Source organism: Oreochromis niloticus, linkage group LG23, assembly GCF_001858045.2.
Source record: "Oreochromis niloticus isolate F11D_XX linkage group LG23, O_niloticus_UMD_NMBU, whole genome shotgun sequence".
Taxonomy (NCBI): Eukaryota; Metazoa; Chordata; class Actinopteri; order Cichliformes; family Cichlidae; genus Oreochromis; species Oreochromis niloticus.
The window spans coordinates 28402412-28427353 of record NC_031986.2 but is presented as its reverse complement, the minus strand read 5'-3'; the positions used below and the strand labels follow the sequence as shown (position 1 = coordinate 28427353).

Sequence of the window (24942 nt, the reverse complement as noted above, 5' to 3'; positions counted from 1 at the left end):
CAGCAGGACAGTCCACATACACTGCTACTCTGTTAGAGACAGAGAAGGAGGAGGAGGAGTGTTCTTCAAATATTGTGCCAGACAGAACGAAGGCCATGATCAGAGTAGCTCAGATGCTATGAATGTACATTAAAACCAGGGGGGTCAGACCAGCACAGTCTCTTTCAGCATGCACACATGGACATTACATCGCTCTCATACACTGATAAAGGAACAGTCCAACATTTGAACTGATTCAAACTGTGATCTCATCTTAATATTTTCATTTTTCTCACATTTTAGTTCTTTGTATCAACCCCTGGTAACACAAAGAAATAAAAACAGTAATCAACTAACCTCAGTAGCATCTGACACACACCCCTTCTGTAAATCACTGTTAAAGAGGTGCCTGTTGTACATGATAATGTGTGTAATTTTGCATGGCAGCTTAAAGACTTGTGGTTATTTGCCTTTAACCTGCAGTATGATCTCAGCTGGACTTACTAAATAACTTATTCTGCATGCTTGCGATCTATATATCCACAGTCAGAAACAGCCAGGCATGCTGACAGACTGATAGAAAAATAGTTAAAAAGGGTTTTTTAACTATTAAAGTTAAACTTTCTGCTGGCTCCATGTTGTGTGGTCGATGTGTTTCCCTAAAATGTGAAAATCCCAGTTTTGAGACCACGAGGAAAAATAGATCCCTGTAAGAGTTGTGTCAGAAAGGGCATCTAGTGCCTATATTTGCCAAATCAAATATGAATATCAGTCTGCGGTGGTGAGGCAAATGTCTCTGAAATGGGTTTGGGAATACTCACTCCTCTCATAAAATCCAATCCCAAAGGAAAAGTTTTAAGTCTACTTTGAAAGTAGAGAGTGTCTGTCTCTGGAATCATGAACAATTAGCTTGGACTACCAGTATATCCATCCACACAAAGACAAACACCAGTTTAAGGTCACATTAGATGCTTCCAATGTACATTTCATCTCTTGTTTGAAACTGAGAAGCTCATTTGGGTTTTGAGAGGTCTTGTTCTTTGCATAATAAACGTTGCTCAGCCAACAATCAGTGACTGATAATGGTTGTAAATGCTCTCTCTGTACATGTATTCATGTTTGTGCTTTATACAATTTGTGACACACTCAAAAAAGTGAAACTGGGTGATTATTACATTTACAAGAGTCTAACTTGTCATTTGAACAAAATAATTTTTTGAGCATAATTAAATTATGTACAATCTGCACAAAATTTTAAAACTTGTTAAATTTATTCTTGTTGAGACATTATACAATCTAGCAAGAGTGGTTAGTTGCTTTGAGTCATGATATCACAAGATATCAAACCACAGGAAAATCACTGGGGTTATAAGAGGAAGAAAAGCATACCCACATCACGTGTATGCTGTTGGTGGCGCGGTGGTTAGCAGTGTTGCTACACAAAAATGAGGTTCTGAGTTCAAATCCTCCATCTGGCTGACTTTTCTGTGTGGAGTTTGCATGTTCTCCCTGTGTTTGCTTGGGGTTCTCCAGGTACTCTCACTTTCTCTCAAAGATCAAAGCATTTAACTGATGAGTGTAAATATGAGTGCAAATGGTTGTTTGTCTCTCTGCGATAGACTTGTGACCTCCCTGCCTCTCGCCCTATGACGGCTGGGACAGGCTCACCTGGCCCATTTTGGGGTGGAGGAGTAGCATTTTTACCCTACACACTCCCAAAAACTGAACTGTAGCACCGCAGCAAAGCTGATAACTTGATTTGGACCAAATGCTGAATGCAGGGACAGCTCTGAGGAACAGACTTCATGTTGTTTTACAAGATAAAGTCCTCTGTGTAGTACCACCAATGCACTGACTGTAGTCGCAGGTTTGGGATGCTGCACGCAGACTTTCAGATGTGGAGATGAATCACGAGTTAAGAACTGAAGTCAGGACTTCAAATTTCTGGATTAATCTTTGGTCAGTGCTGAGTAAACACTGTTAAAACTGAAAAGTCTGAGTTGGGTTTTTCTTCCTTATTCTGAGTATCTGTTTCCGTTTTAGAGTGTTCAGGTATGCCAAATGCATCGAGACAGTTCTTCAAAAATGTGTTTTTCTGTTTAAAAAAAGAAACAAATATCATCTCTATCAGTATATGAAACATCACTATAAATACCGAAACTTTATTAGAAAAAGTCTACATTTCCCTCCCGTACACCAGTGTATTTTCATTGCAAAGAAATGGGATATCCTTCAAATGTCAGTTCTTAACACAGTACAACCTACTTTTCGTCACTGAAGGCAGAGACCCACAAACAATCTGCAACTCACTGCAGTTTTAGGATTTCTTCAGCCCGCTAACACAAAGCAGTTACCGCAGTGAAGTGAGCTGTCATTTGTGAGCCACGATGAAGCAAGCCACCTCATTTCCGCCACATAAATTTTCCACACATTTCTGCACTAAGCTTTACGGTGGCACTTCTTCTTTGTTGTTGATCGCAAAACAAATGCACGAGCACACCAATGCATGCATGGACATCTCACACACACGCAAGCATGCATGCACGCACGCATGCAAGCGCGCACACGCAAACAATTTGGAGGTTTTTTCTGCATGAAGCTCAAGGATAACTGTTTTTCCTAGTGTTAATTCATTATTCTTTTCAGTTTGGTTAGCAATGTGAATCTTCATTCATCTCAATCCGCAGCAAAATTCCTGACAAGTTTAAGGTCAGTTATGCTCAAATTCAATACAGTCAATGCAATATAATCACCTTATATTAAAAAATTGATTAAAAATCATCCTGATAGTTGATGTGAAACTTTCAACACATTCTTCCTCTCTTCCACCTACTTTACGTGCTGTAATATTCCTCAGAAATTATAGGATAGTTATACTCAAATTCAATACAGTTCCTCAGTATGGCATCATATTAAAAAAAAAAATCATCAAGCACCATGAATAAAATCATCATTTTCCATTCAATGGACAAAGGGCAAAAAAAGCTGAGTGCTGAAACTTTCTCTGCACATGCTCAGTAGAGGTGTGGCAGCAGAGGTTTGAACATAGAGCTGATATTATGGGTATGAAAGTTGAAGGTATTCATTTTTTTTTTTCCAGTTTTTTGGATCAATTTAATCTTCAGGTTTTGGTTGAAATGATTTTTCTTTGATTTCTTGTTTTTATTTTTGTAATCTTCTGATTTCTGTTTTGTTGAATTTTTGGATTCTTGTTTTGATTTGTTTTCTTTAGCTTTTGCGATTGCTGTTGATGGTTCTTCTAATGATAGCTTTCAGGTTTTCCATCCTGTGTTTCTGGTTTCATGGTCTTGGATATTTTTATTATCGGTGAGAGTTTTAGTTGCCTCTGTCTCTGTCTTCATGTGACAGTATGTGTTGATAAAAGCTAACCTGAAGGCCTGTGATGGGAGTTTTGTGATCCTTTGTTTGAGATGTGTCAAGAGATGTATTCTAAAGCACTTCTTCAGTTAAGAATCAGAGAGGAGAAACACAGTTTTACTTGTATACAAGGGCAGCACAGAGCACCCGCAGTGAGAGTGAGGGCTCTGTGACACGCACTCTGAGACTGCCCTGGTCTTTATTTATACATCAGTGGGTGTTTGTTCCTTACATTGGAATGTGGATGTTTAGGCGTCTCTGTGTGTGTGTGTGTGTGTGTGTGTGTGTGTGTGTAAACGACTCCCCTAAACCTGCTGGTCTGGAAGTCCAACAGTTCATCTACAGGGAGTGCAGAATTATTAGGCAAGTTGTATTTTTGAGGAATAATTTTATTATTGAACAACAACCATGTTCTCAATGAACCCAAAAAACTCATTAATATCAAAGCTGAATGTTTTTGGAAGTAGTTTTTAGTTTGTTTTTAGTTTTAGCTATTTTAGGGGGATATCTGTGTGTGCAGGTGACTATTACTGTGCATAATTATTAGGCAACTTAACAAAAAACAAATATATACCCATTTCAATTATTTATTTTTACCAGTGAAACCAATATAACATCTCCACATTCACAAATATACATTTCTGACATTCAAAAACAAAACAAAAACAAATCAGCGACCAATATAGCCACCTTTCTTTGCAAGGACACTCAAAAGCCTGCCATCCATGGATTCTGTCAGTGTTTTGATCTGTTCACCATCAACATTGCGTGCAGCAGCAACCACAGCCTCCCAGACACTGTTCAGAGAGGTGTACTGTTTTCCCTCCTTGTAAATCTCACATTTGATGATGGACCTGTGGAATTACAGGGATTATTTTATATAACCATCATCTTTGTCATTGCATTAATTATCATTTCATCCAAGCATTTATTGAAGTTGCTGGCATTATGTTATAATTGATATTATAGGGGTTATCCTAATCAAATATTAACATGTTTATTACAGGTGCAGTTATAACTACTTTAAAATGATTGAGTTAAATATATATGTATCATAACTCATAGGCTGAGTATATGGGTACAGTAAAATAGTAGCTGAGCAAAGGCCTGAATGTATTCAGCTTCTTGTGGTATTTGAGTTTGCTTAGTTACAGGTGACGGAAGGATGTCCAGTCCATGGTGACCTCAAAGGCCTTAGATCATCACCATATTCTTAAGAGGATGCCAGAAAGAGGAACCTCTATGTTGCAGTTAATTCTTAAAATACATGAATGTTCTGTACATGCAAATTATTTGCTTGTAAACGCAAGAAGGGGCGTTACAATACCCTGATGTTATAAAAGCAATCTAGAGTGTATTTTGGGTAGAGATGTACAACTGCTTTGCAGTTTGCACCTCTCCACGCTGCGTGCATTCATTAAAATCAATTGTTTGAACGGCCTTTTCTGGACCATCATTGTTTTACTCTTATCCTCAATTTCGGACCCGTAACATTTGGTGCATTGGCCGAGGGTTGAGGGAGAAAAGTTGGAGCTTGAGACTGAGAGGGTCCAAGGTGCTCAAACAGGCAGACACGAGTCAGTGGTCGAAGTGAGTGGACATAAGCCGGCTTATTCAAAGGTAAGGCACTACCTGTTGAATTATTTCCAAACAGTGCTGAATTGGTTCTGACAAAATTGAAAGTCTACTCACTGAAAATTACTGGTAAAGGTCTGTTTTGGTTTTGGTGAAAATCTCATGAGAAGTTGAAGTTGAAGTAATGATAAGAAAAAGAGTAAAAGTGAGTTAGAGTCTCACTAAAGGTACCGGGTTAAAGTCCCAAAGGAATAAGAATAAAGAGGATTTAGGATAAAGAGAATTTAGAATAATAGGTAATTGGTGAAGTTTGTGACATTAAAGTCTCAATTGAATATAAAGCCGGGCTTGGACACCGATATGGTGGGTTTGTGATTTTGGGGTGTCTTCAAAAAATTAAATTGTATAGAACGGGACTCTGGGAGTCTAACAAGTGCATTTGTCGGAAGGTGACGCTTCCAATTTGTCGGTGACGATCGACATCTTCCTCGGGAGGGATAGTTCACTTGGCAAGTGTGGAGAACTACGACACTCCAAAATAGCCACTGACTGGGTCAGTTTGCCGTCCGGGGCGGTGGTTTGCACTTTTTTGGTCAGTAGAAACCGGGTTTCGGGCGTGTAACTTTTAACTTAAAACTTCGGGGAAGCCTGGGATGTGAAATGTCCCCAAAACAGAGCTTTTCGGCAGGGGTTGAGTTGGTTGACGCTTTTAAATTGTGTAGGGTCTTAGATATTTGACCACGGTCCGGGGCCGAGACTGGTTAAATTGATCACAAAAAACTCAGGGAGTTTGTCCCTTGGAGGGTTAATTTAAAAATTGTCTAAATTGTGTAGGTTTTGGAATGAGAAGCCTAAAATCTGTGCAGTTGTAATCATAGGACGTCTGTGTAAATATATTAAGAGACTTGTCTGAGTCTGTGAGTCAGGCTGGTATTATTTTTAGACTGTGTGTGTGTGTGTGAGAATGCAAATAAGGCAGCTGAGAGGTCAATAGAGTATGAGGAAGTTAATAGGGACTGCTAGACATTGCTGGTGCATGTACTTAAGATGCTGGTTTTGTTTATTACAATATGTAAGTAAAGTTTTATTTCTTGCCATGACTGTATGACTTTTTGAGGGGTTTTGAGATAGGATACATAAATTGTTGATACTTAAGACCGTTACCTGGGTTCTGAGAACTGAAATTGAATTTGAGATAATTTAATTAATAAAGATGTCTGTAAGCGATGTGTGTTTTGGGGTGTCGAAGTAAGATGTTTTAGGATTTTTAGATGGGTTTTGTTTCAGTTTGAGATAATATATACAGTTACATTTTCTGTGTGTGTGTTGTTGAGTGACAACATGCGCACTTTAAATTGGGCGCTGTCCCTTCCTCTTTTTAGTTTCAAAACACAAAGGCTGTGAGATTAAAATTACTGTGAGTAACGGTTTGACTTTTGACCATGGAAATAATATGCTTACTTTTGGGTCTATGAAGATATTTGACCTTCAGTGATGTTATGAGAGGTTTCAGTTTTCTTTTTCTTTTTTCTTTTGACTTGCTCTTTCTGATCATGGAAGGCATGTCCAAGATACTCGTATGAAAGCATATTTTGTGTGATTTTAACTGTGTGAATGCTGTCAGTATTTGATTTGGGTGACTGGGTGATTTGTCTGAGTAAGTGAAAAGGGGGTGAAGCAAGTAGATTTAGGGCAGTTCACAGCCTGGCGTAAACGCAAGGTGCTGTCACACAGCTTAAGTTATTTGGTTGATTTATTTTATGACAAAATAATAAGGAAATATTAAAATATATAACACGTTGAGAAGATCTCTTATGTTATATTTTAGTGTTTAACATGGAAGATGCCTCTCTGGAGCTTCTCTCCTGATGCTACTCCACCAAAAGAAGCTTATTTATAGAGACTATGTCAGCTCCCAAACAGACAACAACAAACCAAGACTAGCAAAAACAATCTGAATATAAATAATAATAAATAAAGAACAATACAGAATCCAAATCTGAACCAAAGAACAAAATAGTGAAATGTGGATTATTGGGTTTTTCTCTGTATATATGAAGTATTTGTAATGTGTATCTGCTAATGAAGGCTTGTAGAGGCCAGTTTATACTCACAAACAAGTGCTCAGCCAGACTGAAAAACAGGAAGCTTTAGTGCACAAGGCATATTAATAAATATAGACACAAAAAGAGGAACTCCCCATATAAACGACGTTCAAAATGTGTGAAGTATAAAGTACCGAAATAACACTATATAAGTCACAGCTGATGATTCTAATGTTAGAGAGCTCTTGCAACTGGCGTCTGAGCTGTGCAGAGGTCTCTCTTAAGACAGGTACTTATGTAGGTTAGCATGAGGTTGAGTTAATTTTATACACAATGCATAACTGTGCTTGTTTAGAGTTGATGTTCTATCCAAGAGGGTTTTAAGCTTCACTGGTGAGAGTGTCCAGGTGATACATGTTGAGGGAAGATGAGAACATAGCAGGTGAATTGCATGCGCGCTTACAAACACACATGATTTAAATATAGGCCAGGCCAGAGGCCTGGACTTGATGCAGCTTTCAACTTTACAGCTCCTAACTTGCAGGAATGGCGGGGAGTGTAATGAATGAATGCAAAACATGCTTACAGACACAAACATGATATGAGTTTATTTTACAGGGTAAAGGTGGACCACAGGTTGCTTTGTTTCTGCTTAGCAACTACTGAGGTAAAAGGTGTTAAAGATAAATATGCAATAAGTGAACAGGAAATGTGTGAGGGTGAGCCGGGTGAAACAAAATGTTGCAGATAATGGAAACTTGTCTAACGGGCATTAACAGTAACCTTGGCATGTTATGTATATGCTTGAGGCCAAAAGAGGCGTAAATCCAGATAGAAAACTTTGAAGTGTGCTTTTTAGCGGAGATTTAGGCTGACATGGGGATGGTGTGCATTTTACTTGGGTTGTGTTTAATAAGACTAAAAGCGTTGCTCACACACATAAAGAGTATTGAGATTAAATAAAGTTAATATAATGGATAGAGCCCAGAACAGGATAATACATAAGGAAAATCAAATGTAATGTTTGATTTCACTTTTATTGGGAAAATAATTAGCCAAGAAATGTGTATTGAATTCTCCACATACTTTGAAACTGCGCAACTCTGAGTGGGCAATGTAATGAAGCAACTGTTACATATTTGCATTAAACTAGCCAACATAGACTCACCACCACATGATGTTGCCCTGCAGCGGGGGCAGAAAATCATTTGCAAACCAGGGATCTTATGTTGATTATCATATTCTTACTTATGTACACACACACACACAGAAGGGAAAAATTTCAAAACAAAACAAAAAACAACTTCGCTTAACCTGTCAAGCACAGGAGCAAAATAAAAATCTTTTTGGGCTTTGTTAAAATTTCTTTAGTAAAAGTGTAAAAGGCCAAACCTAGGAAGTTCGGCAAACAGGAAAGTTTCTTGAGTATCAGGAGTTAATAGTCAGGAAACATTTCTCACATTAACGCCTTATATCTGACAAATCATTGACTCATAGATGCAGATAGACATACAAGTGCACATACATCCAGATGTGCATTTAGACATTAAAAGTGTAGAGACATGTACACACAGATTGGCAAACCGGTACAGAGTCTAGCTGAAGAGCTTAACAAAGTAGACGTGGCAGTAGGGTTTGTGATTTTGCCTGATATGATATTGTGAACCAACTTTGAATAATGACAGGAACCTTAGATGAACAAAGTAGGTTAGTAAGGTGTAGCAGAGAAAGGTTGTTTGTTTTCTATCCCTTACAGGAGAAGATTTCCACTAGAGAAGGACCCAGAAAAGGAGCGGAGATTACCTAAGCATGAAGTGTTTTCAAGTGGGGGCTGGTGTTTTATTGCTGGACCACCTAGAGGACATGAGGTTGTTGTCGGATTTGCTGAGTCAGGGGGCGGCTAGAGAGGGTCAGAGCGAAGGTAGTGGACCTGGGAATAGTGTAGTGACGTCTTTGGAAGACGTCAAAAGGGGGAATTGTGGAATTACAGGGATTATTTTATATAACCATCATCTTTGTCATTGCATTAATTATCATTTCATCCAAGCATTTATTGAAGTTGCTGGCATTATGTTATAATTGATATTATAGGGGTTATCCTAATCAAATATTAACATGTTTATTACAGGTGCAGTTATAACTACTTTAAAATGATTGAGTTAAATATATATGTATCATAACTCATAGGCTGAGTATATGGGTACAGTAAAATAGTAGCTGAGCAAAGGCCTGAATGTATTCAGCTTCTTGTGGTATTTGAGTTTGCTTAGTTACAGGTGACGGAAGGATGTCCAGTCCATGGTGACCTCAAAGGCCTTAGATCATCACCATATTCTTAAGAGGATGCCAGAAAGAGGAACCTCTATGTTGCAGTTAATTCTTAAAATACATGAATGTTCTGTACATGCAAATTATTTGCTTGTAAACGCAAGAAGGGGCGTTACAATACCCTGATGTTATAAAAGCAATCTAGAGTGTATTTTGGGTAGAGATGTACAACTGCTTTGCAGTTTGCACCTCTCCACGCTGCGTGCATTCATTAAAATCAATTGTTTGAACGGCCTTTTCTGGACCATCATTGTTTTACTCTTATCCTCAATTTCGGACCCGTAACAGACCACAGGTTCTCAATGGGGTTCAGATCAGGTGAACAAGGAGGCCATGTCATTAGTTTTTCTTCTTTTATACCCTTTCTTGCCAGCCACGCTGTGGAGTACTTGGACGCGTGTGATGGAGCATTGTCCTGCATGAAAATCATGTTTTTCTTGAAGGATGCAGACTTCTTCCTGTACCACTGCTTGAAGAAGGTGTCTTCCAGAAACTGGCAGTAGGACTGGGAGTTGAGCTTGACTCCATCCTCAACCCGAAAAGGCCCCACAAGCTCATCTTTGATGATACCAGCCCAAACCAGTACTCCACCTCCACCTTGCTGGCGTCTGAGTCGGACTGGAGCTCTCTGCCCTTTACCAATCCAGCCACGGGCCCATCCATCTGGCCCATCAAGACTCACTCTCATTTCATCAGTCCATAAAACCTTAGAAAAATCAGTCTTGAGATATTTCTTGGCCCAGTCTTGACGTTTCAGCTTGTGTGTCTTGTTCAGTGGTGGTCGTCTTTCAGCCTTTCTTACCTTGGCCATGTCTCTGAGTATTGCACACCTTGTGCTTTTGGGCACTCCAGTGATGTTGCAGCTCTGAAATATGGCCAAACTGGTGGCAAGTGGCATCTTGGCAGCTGCACGCTTGACTTTTCTCAGTTCATGGGCAGTTATTTTGCACCTTGGTTTTTCCACACGCTTCTTGCGACCCTGTTGACTATTTTGAATGAAACGCTTGATTGTTCGATGATCACGCTTCAGAAGCTTTGCAATTTTAAGACTGCTGCATCCCTCTGCAAGATATCTCACTATTTTTGACTTTTCTGAGCCTGTCAAGTCCTTCTTTTGACCCATTTTGCCAAAGGAAAGGAAGTTGCCTAATAATTATGCACACCTGATATAGGGTGTTGATGTCATTAGACCACACCCCTTCTCATTACAGAGATGCACATCACCTAATATGCTTAATTGGTAGTAGGCTTTCGAGCCTATACAGCTTGGAGTAAGACAACATGCATGAAGAGGATGATGTGGACAAAATACTTATTTGCCTAATAATTCTGCACTCCCTGTAAACAAAATGCACTTAGCCTAAAACAGACATAGATACGTTTATCCTATCATAAAACAATAAGACAAGGTATGACCTCTCCCATGCTCCCAGGATGTGGGTTTAAATGCCAGAACACCCTGGAATGCACACAAAGCCTACTAAAGATCACACATCCTATCACTACACAATCGATTATACACCTCTAAGCATATATGGAAACTTATATCATTAAAAGATTATACTGACTACTAAGTACAATTTTCCATTGACAAGATGGTTTTTAATCTAAGCAAATCATTATGTTTGGAGCAGACAACCTACAAGTATGCAGCCAGAGTCAATACATTAAAAATTATTATAATATAAAAGGTAACATTCATGTTTGTTCATATAAATAAAGGCTGTTTTGAGCCAGACATTATTGCGGCTGTGTCTGAGGAAGGTGACGTAGAGCACAACAAAAGCCTGTTCTAAGAAAAAAAAACCAACCTTAAAAATGCATAATGTCAAATTAAACACATTTTGAATGAAAACAGGTATTGAATTTAATGAGTTAATATCACATTGAAACTTGCTCAGTTGACACTCATATAAACAAAAGTTGCATTTTTGCATTAGCTTTCTTAGATTACACAGTGTAAGACCTCATTTAATGCACTAAATCCGCCATCTGTAAGATGACATCAATCAAAGCAGCCGACAAAAGATTAAAAACAACAACTTGTCAGATAATTAACAATTATTCAAGACACAGATGATAAAATTTGTGTTTTTTGTAAATAATCATCATTTATTAAGAGTGAATTACTCCATTAAGCAATTTAATATTACTGACCATTTAAAACCAGTTTTTGCCTTTAAAAGACCAGTTCAGACCAGATAGATGCAATTTAGACATCAAATTCTGTTTTGCTTTTTGTTTTTTCCTTTTTCTTTACATTATTGATACTTAAGACTATTAAAAACAATTTAGACGACACAGATAGGCATTAAAATACCAGTTCACAGTGTTATAAACATTTGATCTAAAGTGACACAGCTGTCATCCTAAACTGACAACTTTTGCAACCATTATATCGAATCTGTTTGGAGTTCTTATCAGGCTCGGAAAAGCATTATTTTTAATGTTTTTACACATTTATTTACACACACAGGCACACACACACACACACACACACACACACACAGACACACACACACAGACACACACACACACACACACACACACACACACACACACAGACACACACACACACACACATATAAATAACGGACCTGCTGAACTCGAGTCTGATCTCAGACCAGAATGTTCAGGAAGCAGGAATAGCCACTGTTTTTTTCCACCTGGGTCACTTTAGTTTTTTACAAGGCTAGTGTAGACACTTTTACCAACATGAATCACTTCAGACTGATACAAGGCGCTACTTGGAGAGCAATGCTGATGCTTAAAATAACAATAAAAACCAGTCTTCATACCTGCAGTCTGTTCCTGAACACGTGACTGTGCTAGTGTTTGGTTTCTGTCCGGTCAAAGAAAGTCTGCCTGCAGCAAAGCAGCCCAAACATCCTGGAGCATCCTGGGAAATTGAGTTCCTTTAGCAGATCTGCTTTTTGTCCCTACCCAGAAAAATTTCAGGGAAAACTTGTTCATCAACAAAACAAACAAAATAGTCTAATTCTGCTTGTTCCACAGATTTAAATGAGTTTGAGGAGATTTCTGGAGGTTTATTGTTGATGTGATCATGACTCTGATTTTTGATTGACTGTGATGCAGTTATTTAGTTTATGTTCACGTTAAAAATAATTGAATATAGATGCTTTTAAAATCATCCCCAAGTCATGGGTCAGCTGTTTGTTATGACCTCATCTTTCCCTGTATTTCTCCGAGTGGTTGTTGTGCCAGTTCTTCCACAGACGGTACTTCACATTGTTAAACGAGATGCTGACTGAGGAAAGGTACTGCACTGATCGGGACATGGCGGCTCTGAAGGTCGGCGTAGTGGCTGTGATGATAAAAATCTGAAGACCCTGAAAACATAGAGCAGGAAAATAAAAGTTATTCACTTCATTTTGCTTCCTTTGCTGAATATGTAGCCACACACACACACACACACACACACACACACACATATATATATATATATGTAAAAGATAATTAAAATCAAAATCAAAAATTTTCCTTGAAGCAAAACACAAAACACAAACACATTCAGTGGACATAAAAAGTGCACACACCCCTGTTAAAATGCCGTGCTTTTGTGTTGTTAAAAATAAATCACTCCCAAACTTTTAATGTGATAAATAACAATAATAAAATAATACGATAAGCTGATTGTATAACCCTTGAAGAACCTTTTGATTTAATCTCTGAGTTGAAGTTTTAAACTCAGAAGGTAGAGTCTTACCTGTGTGGTTGTGCAGAGGCAGAACAAAATGCTGAAGACCAGGTTCATTGTTCCTGAAGTGACGAGGACCAGATACCCAAAAACCCAGGACACACCCAGTAACACAGCCAGAGTGAAGCATTCAAGGAAACTCTTCCTGAAGCAGCATTTCCTGGTTGCTTTAATGGACACATAAACCAGCAGGACGATGTTGTAGATCAGGATCAGGCCGACTGGAAGGAGGAAACCCCAAAACAAAGGTTTCTCAAAGCTGAAGTGTTTGTTCTTATCCAGCGCTGCCAGCCAGCAACTTCAGTGACATGAAAAAGAATTATACAAATAATATGAATAAATAACTTTGTCTAAACTTTGATCAAAACTAAGAGGAATTATAATAAAGTTTGTAAAGATAAAAAAAATAAATTACAAATGCTGTATAGGCGCATCGAAAAGAATGATTGTATCAAACTGAATCTCTGTGAGTAGCATCATACAACAACAACAACAACACTGTAATATTGGTAAAAATGTGACTTTTGTTCATTGTGAAGTACAGGTCGGTCTAAAGTAGATAAATGTGGTTTGTGTGATTACCCACAATTCCTCCTGTCTGTATCTCAGAGGATTGTCCACCCTGTAGGTCACCCCCAGTGTGATGGTCATGAACAAGGCTGGCACTCCTAACATAATATTTCATTAATTGAGACAGATTGAAGGGTTTTCAAGCATAAACAGCTTGTCAGATTTAAGTCCCGATTTTTTAAATGTCTTACCCCATCCCAGAGCCATGCTCAGCAGAGTCCAGTGAGGTGGTAGACTGCGGCGCATTTTCTGAATCAGGATCTGAGTACCGTTCACGCTGTTCCACATGAAGGTGGCCATCAGGAGGAAGTGCAGCAGAGCCGCTACAGCCGTACACGAACCGCGGTCTGGTTCTACGTGTTCGTCCGAGTCCAAGAGGTTGTTGGTCCGATCGTCAGTCTGCACCTCAATGTCAATTTGTCTGCTGGAGTTTTGGACTCCAGAGACAAAGGTGATGATGAAGGCCAGCAGGCTGAAGTAGATGCACAGCCGAGATATCAGGTTTTTCTTCTGTTCATTCTGAAAACTACAGATGAAAATGAAAAAGTGACACATGATAATATGAAGTCTTACAGGAAAACTGTAAAAGAATAGAAATACACGTGAGTGTAATTTTAAATATGAGATAAAAAAATTAATCAATTAATAAAAGGCTGAAAACAAGATTGTGATGTTGCAAAAATTAATTGCTATTTTTGTCATACAAAGCAAAAACCTCTTTAAAATTTTTTACTTTTCTCAAAACAATAAATTGCATTCATGTTATTTCTTTAAATGTTGCTGTTATTATTATCATTATTATTATTATTACTATTATTATCTTTTTTCTCTGTTTTCTTTCATTCCAAAATATCAAAATATTAATAAATATCTTTTTTTTAAATTTGTTTTTATTTTATATATAATTCAGACCTCCTTCGTTTTGTTTGTTCGCACTTTTGGCGGCAGTTACAGTCTTGAGTTTGTTTGTTTAATTATGATTCCACAAGCTTTTCTCACCCGATTGAGAGATTTTCTGACATTCTTCTTTGCAAATACTCTCAAACTCACTCTGGGTTTTTTTTCCTTCTTAGATTTAAGTTAAAGAGGAGATATAACCCAAAGACATTTGGTCAGACCTTGGGTATCCTCTGGAACCTAGTGGTGATTGAATGATGGTGTTATTTTCAAATTATTTTTCACAGGGCAACAAACTGTGTTGGTTTCACATCAAGGAGAACCCAGGAGCAATTTGTCCTCCTGTTTAACTTCAGCATCCAGACCAGAAATCTAATTTATCTACTTTCAGAAGGTAAGATTGGAAGATGCCCACACGACTATTAGGGTAGTAGTAGAAGGATCTTAAAACTATTAAAATATTACATTGTAAAAATGTGGAGAAAAGTTCTAGAAATAATTTAAAAATATTAAGAACTAAAGGATTCATTTTCTGGATAAAAGCAAGAGGGTAATTACAATTTTCTCAATTACAATAAAATTAAATAAAGTAAACAAAGCACTGAGAGAAGAGTAGGGAAGTCATTGAAATATCTAGATTTATGGCTCAGTTTTTGTCATACCAACTTTTTTGACCAATTTTGACTCTGTAGATAACACTTCTGTTTCTAACATGTTTGCTGCATGTTAGTTGCAGTCAAATACGTTTTAACCTGTTAGATAACTACACCTTTTTGTCAAATGACACATAAAAACGGAGGTGGGGTGGTCTAGTCTTACATTTCTTTAACGTTATAAATGATCGTCACAATCAAACCCAGAAAAGAAAGAGAGAGTCCCACGATGGAGATCGCACCCAGAGCTTCTGCATACTCGTAGTTCTCACTGAATGACTGAAACACAGACATATTCAAAAGTCTCACTAAATACCTGTGATTTGCAATTGTTGATGACACAAGCCAAAGAATCAACAAGCTGTGGCTTCATCTTTCAGTCTGCAGAGTTGTGATACTCACCCAGAGAGCAGCAAAGTTGGTGGTGTGGTTACAGAAACATCTCATGAGTCCATCTGAAGTGTTTCCTTTAGAGCAGCCGCTGGTGCTCCAGTCCTTCTGACTGTAGTTCCAGAAAACGCAGGAGAAGTCGTACAGAGACGTCCCATTGATCACCTGAAACAGCAGCGCACAGACAGCCCTTTAATTTAGATAATTTAGACATAACACATATTTTTTGCGTGGTTTACTTGCTTCTCTTTTGTTTTGTTAACACTACTGATATCAATTCTGATATTGTATATTTGATATTAACATGACATCATTGTATTTTAACATACAGATTGTAAAAGGCGACCCATCTACAACATGTTTTTTTATAATAATATCCTGGCAAAGATTCTTCCACTTGATACAGAGCTACGACATAACATACAACCTTTTTCTGCAGTACCTACAACTTAAAGCATTTAAATCCATTCCTCACACGAAACAAGAAAACAAAACCCATTCTCAAAAATATACAGAACAATAGTGTGACTGGACAAGTTAGCTTTTGTGACCAATTTTACCCCATTAGCAGCAGGAGGAACTGCAGCTGTGCTAAAGATATTAAATTATAACCAGCAGACATCAATCATTAGATTTATATATGAATGAAGATACTGGATTTCTTACTCTTGGTCTGAACATCATCTCCACATGTTGTGGCACCACGTTGGGTTCCTGCCCTCTGACACTGGCTGACAGGACCCTGACGGTAGCCCGTCGCCTCATATAGAGTTTTGAACGAAAGAAACAATCGTTCTGATAGAGAACGAAACCCAGAGAGACGTTTGAGTCTGTCTGACGACTTCTGGCATCTTCGCCTAACATGAGAGAAAAGAATCCACTGCTATGAGTAAGAACTTGTTAAAATTTGAGGATTTTGCAGCTTTAAAAAGACTGACTCACCTGGCGGGAATCGTATGTAAATGAGGGCATCAGCTATGAAGCTGTTTTCCATCACGACCTGTGTTGCATTTGTGTTCAGATGAATTCTGTTGGGCAAAAAATTCCCAGAAATCCCTGTAGTGACAAGATGACTGCATGTCAGTGAACACATCAAAAATGTAGAAATTTACTATCAGTTCTTCAATTTTAAAGTTAAAGTTCAGATTAAAATTAAAGTTAAGAACAAATTTAAGATAATTTCTTTACAACACCATTTTTTGAAAACAAGTTCATTTCATTTTATTTTATCTGACTGGAGAAAGTAACTTGCTTCTAGTACCTCTTTTTAACTTTGAAATAGTCTCAAAGAATTGAACTTCTAATCCTGACATTTGAAATGTTGAGCACTACTTTTAAATCTTGATGAATTTGACAATTTTATTGCTTTTTTTTTTTATTTTTCAGCAGAGCAATAAAGAACCACCAGCCAAGGACTTCAGCCATAAAAATATTCTTGGGAGCTGTCCCACGGAAGAGTTCAGATCATATTTATTCAATGGCAAATTAACTGGATCAAAGTGATACTAGTTGACAAAAGCAGACAGAATCTCAGGTAGATTCTTAACTTCATCTTTAGTTTCTGAGGACTTTATCAAGTTTTTTTTTTTTATTGTTGTTTTCTGTGTTTTGAGTCTGAAAAAATACATTATTACATGCAAATATAGAGAGTGAGACCAAGTTATTCACATCATTAAGCTGAGTTCAGGTTTATAATCCTCCCACAAGTTTTGAGGTCTCAAAACTATTTTGTGTTTTCAGTCACAATAAACATGAGTCCATCACACGTGTTGAAAATACAGCAGTAAAAAGACTAAACAGTGAACAGGACACAGAGCACAACAGCAGCAGCCAGTTTCAGTGGTAAAACCATCAAAGGACACAAACAAACTTGCTTCATACAGAAGATAAGAAAACACCACAGCTGGACTTTACAGCCGTCAACTGGGCCAACTTGTCAACCTTGAGAGTTCAATCAAGAGTTTAACTGCTGAAAGCTCAAGTGAAGTAGAAATCATAACCTGGTTAATAAACTACAAAGTAGAAGCCAACATGTTCTCTCCTGTGTTCAAATCTTTGCTTTTAGATCTGTCAGTTACAGTATTTGATTAAACCTGCAGGTATTTACTTTAGAATGCTTTATAATTTAATAAAAACCAGTTCACGGGATGATCACTGCTGTTCGACACAGTTTCTTACTGACCTCTGAGAGAGGTGAACTGGACTCCGTGAGTGTCTGCAGCAGGGATCTGTGCCGACTGGACCACCAAGTTCGGCTGAACCACTTGAGATTGAGATGTATTTTGACTGAGGCTGAGGTTCACTGACAGCTGGTCCAGAGTCACCGTCAGCCTGGACATTTAAAAAAAAAGATATTTTGTCTCTAAAACAGAACAACTTTGACAACTGCCAATTCCTGTTTATATGCTAAAATGCACCACACTTCAGAGGAATTACAAAATATCCAATCAAACTAGGATGGTGAACATGGCAAACATTGCTTAAAATCAGCTTTTTGCCAGTGTCACAGTGAGATATTTCTTTATACTGTAGCTGCTTAGACTGGTTGTTCGTCTAATATAGAAAAAAGTGAATTATCACTGAATATGAGTTAAACTTGGTTCACAGAACTTTAGGAGCATAGATACAGCTGATGTTAGCACTTTGGTCAAAGCTCCTTTGTATTTCAGTTTAACCTCATAGCACTGCTAGCATGGCTGTAGTGTCATGATGAATATTTTAATGATCTTTCCCATAGTGCCACCTTTATAGCACTTTTAACAGTCTTAGCTTCACTGCTGATGAGCTTATTTATTTGTTTATTTACGTATTTAGTTTACCCCAGAGTTGCGTTGTTTCCCTTGGTATCATCTGGTACAGTGGCGTTCAGCAGCTGACTGACTGTTGCTACTGCTGACACTCTGACACTCTGCACAGACACAAATATGAACTGAGATTAACATCTTACTTTCTTTTTTTCCCCTTAAGATTTGCTGAATGTTTGTACCTCTGTGGCGTTTGCAGACAGCAGCAGTGTGTTGACAATCTCAGCCGCTGCTGTAACATTTTCAGCCGTCAGCTCTTCTGTTTTGGATGTCAGAATCTGAGTGCTGGTCGCCAGTGTCTCTAAATCAGCTGGACTTGTGAGCTGAGAGAAGAGAGACATGATTCATTCATGTGGTCCTTTACTGAATCTGGAATCCTCTGGATGGGACCTCAGAGCTGCATTTCTACAGGATCACCTCAAAGAGAAATACTCAAACTTCAGCCATATGACACTTTCAATCTTTCTTCAGAAGAAAAAAAAACCTGCTGTTCTTACATTTTTTTGTATGTCACTGAGCGTCAGGTCACACTGGAAGATCTGTGGAGGGCTGAAACCTGGTGATCCATTCATGGACAAACACCTAGCTGAAGATTTAGATTTACCAGCTGAGTGGAAATGGTGACAGAAAGATAAACATCAATACACTAGAGTCTACCTGATGGAGTGATGTTGGACTGAGGGGAAGATGTGGATGACTTACCACCACTCGTTCCTACTTCACATTTTTCCTCAGAATACGCAAACCAGCCGATGGGTGTACGAGGGAAACTGAAGCCTCCTAGCTGCTTCTCTCCGCAGAAGTTTTCTAGGAAAAGTTTGTTAAAAAATAAACGTTTTTTCTGTTTGTTTTTTAGAATACTAGAAATTTTAAAAAAAAATTAATCACAAAAGAAAAAATGACTTTTAAATAATGCATGCTGAACTTGATTTCAGGTTGTAGAAATCCTTACAGCTGGTACATTAGGCGTTTTGAGCAAATGATGGTTTTTGGTCTCTGGCATTCTCTCTTTCGTTCTCATCTGAATGTTTTTGACCCATCAGACTCTAGTCGGTGAACCTTCTTACCTTCTGAGCATGTTACTCCAGTCCATTCATCAGGACAGATGCAGACACCGTTCTCTGGTTTCCCTCCGTTATCACATATCAGAGCAGTGGTGGTAGGAGGGGTAAGCGTAGTTGGGGATATAGTGGTGGTAGTAGTATTAGCAGTAGTAATAGGTATAGTAGTTGAATTATAATGAGTGGTGTTTGCTGAAGGAATTGTTGTAGGATTAGGAGGTAAAGTACTGTTAGTGTATGGGCTCGTAGCATTAGTACCAATTGTAGTAGGAGTACTGTAAGTAGTAATATTTGCACCAGTAGTTGGGTAGAAAGTAGCAGTAGTGTTTGTGTAAGGAGTAGTTGTATTAGTATCACTTGTAATAGTAGTCATAGGAGAATAGTGAGTAGTATTCATTTGATCAGTCATGGGGTTGGAGGTAGTATCAGTTATCTGACTAACAGTCGTATCAGGCCTGGTAAAATCTGTAGTTGTAAGAACAGGACTGGCACTAGTGGGAGGAGTTTCTGGATAATCTGGTGTCTCCGAGTCAGTGGTTGGATCAGTATCTTGTGTTGTGGTACTCAAATTAGAAGTATTAGATGAAGTGGTATTGTTAGGAACTGTTGTTATAGTAGTGATATCCCCTGGAGTTACAGTAGTAATGCTTTGTTCAGTAGTTATATTTTGTGCAGTAGTAGAATCATCAGGAACATCAGTAGGAAGGAGTGCAGTAGCTGCAGTATCAGGGATGTCTGTTGTTGAAGTTAACTCTGCTCCAGCTGTGAAGGAGACTAAAGGAACAGCTGTGGGAGACACATCATCATTACAATGATCAGTTAGGTCATTAAAAGTGCTATGAATGCTGATACTTGGCACGTACGATATTCGCTATACCTGATCTTAGTATGTCATCATTAGTGTTGGGAAGGTTACTTTTAAAATGTATTCCACTACAGATTACAGAATACATGCCCCAAAATGTATTCTGTAACATATTCCGTTACGTTACTCAATGAGAGTAACGTATTCTGAATACTTTGGTATACTTAATATATTATCATGCTTTTTACAACTACATGAATGTACTATTATTGTGTGATTTATTACTAATATTGAAGGTTACTCCACACCAATACCAACTACATTTTTAAATCTTAACCTCCTAGGACCTGGCGTCCACATATGTGGACATCACATTTTCAGTTGTTTCTCTAAACCAAAATACAAAATTTTGCTCTACAAGGCCTGATATCCACTTACAAGGACATTATACTGCCACTGTTCTATCGAAATGTAAAACAAATGTTCTCATATGTGGACCTCATTTTTCTCAGAAACAAAAATCATGTAAAAAAAAAAAAAAAAAAAAAATCTGGAAATTCTTTGTTTTTACATTCATCAGGTCCCAATCAGCCCAAATATCAAAGAGAAATTAAAAATGCATGCCATGAAAGAGTTCGGGTCTTAGGAGGTTAATATAAGGTGGACATTAGGTAAGGCTGCACTTTCTGCGGCGATCTCGTATCGAAAACTATTCCGCGCGTATATAAAACAGGTCTGCGGCTCCGAACCGTAGTAAAGGGACCTCTGGCTAATACGTCGGGTTCCGTGTCGGGCTCGTAGCCGAAAACTAGCTTTACTTTGTTGTCTGGGTCAACTTTGCTAGCGAGAACCAGAGAGAGGCGTTGAAAGGCTGCTCCAACGAACTTATTGTTTCGGAGGAAAACACGAACACGGTGTACAGTCGAGTCTTAATAGCTTATACAACTGGGCTCGTCAGGCACTCTTTTTGGCTGCAGTTCTTATTATTATGTTCACATGCTTCATACATGCTATGCCTGTAACACTCTGCCTATTGCCTTCATATTAAATAATTTTTTGAATAATAATTTTTAAAAATATTTCTTCACATCATTATGCGGCTGAAAGTAGAGGTGACATGGGCCGCGAGATTGAGACACAGGCATTAGAACCTCTTATTGCGTGTTTTGTTTGGGTTTCCACCGGCGTGGAATTACCAGAAATAGAGAGGGCATAGCCTAACATATGAAACAGGAAAAGACCGCCGTGTAATCCTTTTATTTTAACAAACTAACCATATTCTAAATACCACCTTTTTAAAGGGTAACTGTAACGGAATACAGTTACTCATATTTTGTATTTTAAATACGTAACGCCAGTACATGTATTCCGTTACTCCCCAACACTGGTCATCATAAGCATTAAACACAAAGCCCAGATCCAGATAGTATTTAAGGTACTGTTGATAAAGATGGACATCGGAACCCTGTTATCACAATCCATCCACCCAGTTTTGAAAAAAAAAAAAATTCCAACAAACTATGAACAAATGACTGATACTGTGATACTGTGGAAAAATACATTGACATAAGAGAAAAACAATTATTACACAATACTGAAAGCCTCAAGATGCACCTATAGCATCAATTTAAAAATCCTAGGTGACATATTTCTACAGTTGCTATGTTCACAAACTTTCCTGGTCGCCCAGTGGGATTACCACAACATCCCATCAGCCATAACAACCATTATGGCATATTAATGATAATAACAATCAGCAGCAGCAGCTGTGGCTGTCGGGCACAAACCTCCTCACCTGCAGCTGGAATAAAGCCTTCTCACTGAGTTCAGCTGAGACAGACTGTAGAATAGTTATGACTGCAGCCTTGTGAGAATGCAGCTGTGACTCTGACTTTACAGTTACGTCTGTGACAGTAACAGTGACTGTGACACACTGAACACACACAGTATAAGCTGAAGTCCATACACTGACCACAGCTTGAAGAACAGCAGCTGTCAGAGGTCAATATTATTTCTGTATAACAAAACAATAACAACACAGTAAAACGTCTCCAGACGGGAAGACAGTATCAGCAATGTAGCATCACTATGTGTGTGGACAGAGTTTACTGTTCACGTGGATCAGAAGAAATGTAAAATCAAAAAACAAAAAAATGAATAAATACCTGACCTTCTAACTAGTTTATAATACTCATTAATTTTGTATTCATAATGAACTTAGACATAACACATTATCAGTATTATTCTCTTACTTATGCTTATATGAAATCGATGTTTGTATTATGTCTGAGAAGAGCAACAAAAAGCAATGATAACTTTCATCCTAAGCTGTCTGTGTAACTTAATGGATCATACATGTAAACTTTATTTGAACAGTCAAAATGAGAGAGTTATTGTGCAATTATGACCTCCTGACTCAACACACTAACGGCTCTGGTAATGTCAGAAACTGAGAAGCTCAGTTTTTCTTACCCAGAGTGAAAACAAGCCAAACCCAGCCGTCCATGATGATGAGCAGCTGCAGATCAGGTTTCCTGAGTCGTCACAGTCCAGTTTGTTAAAGGTTTTAACAATCCTGTTGCTGTGGGAGTCTGTGTGAAAACACTCAGTTCTAGTGCTTCAAAAAGAGCCACCGATAAAATAATGATGAACATCAAAGCAGCTCAAAGGTTCATTTTAACTGTTGCAGGCACCTTTCCAATGCCAAAGTTTATGGTTTCTTTGTTTTATCTGATGTTTATTTCAGTTTATATTACTTGTTGGTTGCATTGTCTGTTTATTAATGACTCACTTGTAAAAGTTGGACTTTGAACTGCACTCAGCAGAAGAGAGCAGAGTTTTAACTGGAATGCTGAAAACACTGATGTGGTCTTAGAAGCAGGACAATAGGATTCTTCTCTTAGTGCTCGGTGGAGCCCACAGTAGTCATGTCTGATACTTGGAGGTTGTGACTCAAGTTGTGAAACAACTTTAGCTTTCAGTCTTTGGATCAAAATGTTGCACATGTTTAGCTACAAGCTCAAGCACTTAAGAGTGTGGACACTGGAACTCCTTTCTGGAACAGGCAAGAATAAAGTGGGACTATTGGCATGTGAATCAAACACAAAACTGTGTAATGATAGATACATAGATAAAGCATACAGAGAGTCAGAATCTGAGAGTCTGTGACTGAGAAAACAAGTAAGAGGAAAGTTTCTTCCAGAAACTAGGATCAGCAAGCTGTAGTAGTGGATGGATGTAAGCAGATGGAAAAACAATAAAAGCTAAAAACCACAAAACAGGTATGAAATTATTTCACAAGGAGTGACCCACTAAACTAGACTTGTTACCACAGTATCAGTTGTAACAGTTTGGCAACAGGTCAGTAGAGAACTGGTTCTCATACTCCAGGAGGTGATAAGTGGATGTTAAAACAGATGTGTCCACCTGCCACTTGACACACATGAAGAGGACATACCTCCAGGCTAACCCACTAGGAAGTTTGCCTGCCATTTAAACTCACATGTACACGAAGAAAGGGAAAGAAGGACTGGATTACTGAGGCTATAACAATCACATTTATAGTGGCGTAGAGAGGAGGCTGAACAGTTCTGGAATCTTTTACGTCCCCTTTACAAGGACGAGCACGGATAACAATGCCACATGACTGACAGATAAGAAAACATGGTAGACGATCTGTTAAAAGACAAAAGACATGTCTCCTCAATGTGTGGCTCAGCAAGATGGGGAGTCACAGAGCTGTTGTCTCTGTCTATGTAGGTCAAGGAGCTAAGATTATACCACAGGAGTGGTCTTCAGTTGGGAACTGTATCCATCTTCCCAGTGTAGAGAGAGAGTTTAATGTTTCACTAATGAGGGGTTGAGACTCTGCCTCCTGCAGGAGAGAACTAGCTATAGCATGAGGCTGTAGTGATAAATTTACTCAGCACACACTGAGATGCTCAAACTGCTGTCTGGCTTGATTTCTCTAGGTTGGACAGAGATGCTGGAATGTTGTGCTGTTGTTGTTTTTAAGTAAAGGAGGACTTGAAATCAAAGTCTGACAGCTAGTTTATATTGCATTGAACACATGGCATTCATGTGCCAAACTAAAATTCCTTACAATTCCTGATTTGGTTCCCCTGATGAGTTAGCAGCAATAGCAGGCTTTTAAATACGACACTCAGAGTGCCTAAACACACAGTTACAACTAAAGTCTATCTGGTCCTGTGTTCCTGCAGCAGATTAGTGGTGTTGATTTGTTTAAAAAGATTTTTTACCAATTTTCTGCAGAATTTACTAATGCACATTTATGAATGACTGCCAACATAGCCATCCTAACATAGCAGTTTCAATATAAATCTCAATATTATAAAGTAATGTTGCACTGATATGAAAATTGCCATTAAAGATGGAAGAATGATCCAATCATATGTAATCTCAGACTCAGGTTTTAAGCTCTGCTGTTCTGCCCTTTCATTCGCATGAACCTTAAAATCAGATGTCTGCTATATTGTACAGCATGATCCAGCAGCCAACACAGTGGGGTCGTTATTAGCACTGTTGCCTCACGGCAAGAAGGTCCTCAGTTTGATTTCACCTCTTAACCTCCTCCTTTCTGTGTGGAGTTTACATGTTCTCTCTGGGTACTTCAGCTTCCTCCAACAGTCCAAAGACATGCAGTTAGTGGGGTTAGGTTAACTGATGATTGCCCATACTGCCCATAGGACTGCCCATAGGTGTTAATGTGAATGGTTGTC

At 38.4% G+C, this 24942-nt stretch overlaps 1 protein-coding gene across 2 annotated transcripts; it reads right to left on the bottom strand.

Annotated features, from left to right (window-relative positions):
• Positions 1–11845: 11845 nt before the first annotated feature.
• LOC102080577 (adhesion G-protein coupled receptor G7) lies at positions 11846–23610 on the bottom strand. Of its 2 annotated transcripts, XM_005451095.4 has the most exons (15): positions 22676–23610; positions 19405–20184; positions 19040–19144; positions 18835–18944; positions 18520–18660; positions 18353–18441; positions 17716–17864; positions 16476–16589; positions 16200–16390; positions 15546–15698; positions 15310–15422; positions 13785–14119; positions 13610–13691; positions 13033–13321; positions 11846–12655 (listed from the first exon to the last, which is right to left on the bottom strand). In XM_005451095.4, exons 1-15 carry the CDS (start codon positions 22707–22709, stop codon positions 12491–12493), a joined length of 2850 nt encoding a protein of 949 aa, XP_005451152.3. In that variant the 5' UTR covers positions 22710–23610; the 3' UTR covers positions 11846–12490. The 2 variants fall into 2 exon arrangements, with proteins under 2 accessions (XP_005451152.3, XP_025758674.1); XM_025902889.1 differs by lacking the exon at positions 11846–12655 and having other exon boundaries at positions 13161–13321; positions 13606–13691.
• Between the last annotated feature and the right edge of the window lie 1332 nt (positions 23611–24942).

Bases quoted from the DNA above. Each gene is read 5' to 3' on its own strand.
- LOC102080577 (XM_005451095.4), bottom strand. From the start codon at position 22,709: ATGGACGGCTGGGTTTGGCTTGTTTTCACTCTGG. The intron at 13,692-13,784 runs GTAAGACATTTA...ATATTATGTTAG, and splicing joins GAGCATGGCTCTGGGATGGG to GAGTGCCAGCCTTGTTCATG. The intron at 13,322-13,609 runs GTGGGTAATCAC...ATGTCACTGAAG, and splicing joins AGATACAGACAGGAGGAATT to TTGCTGGCTGGCAGCGCTGG.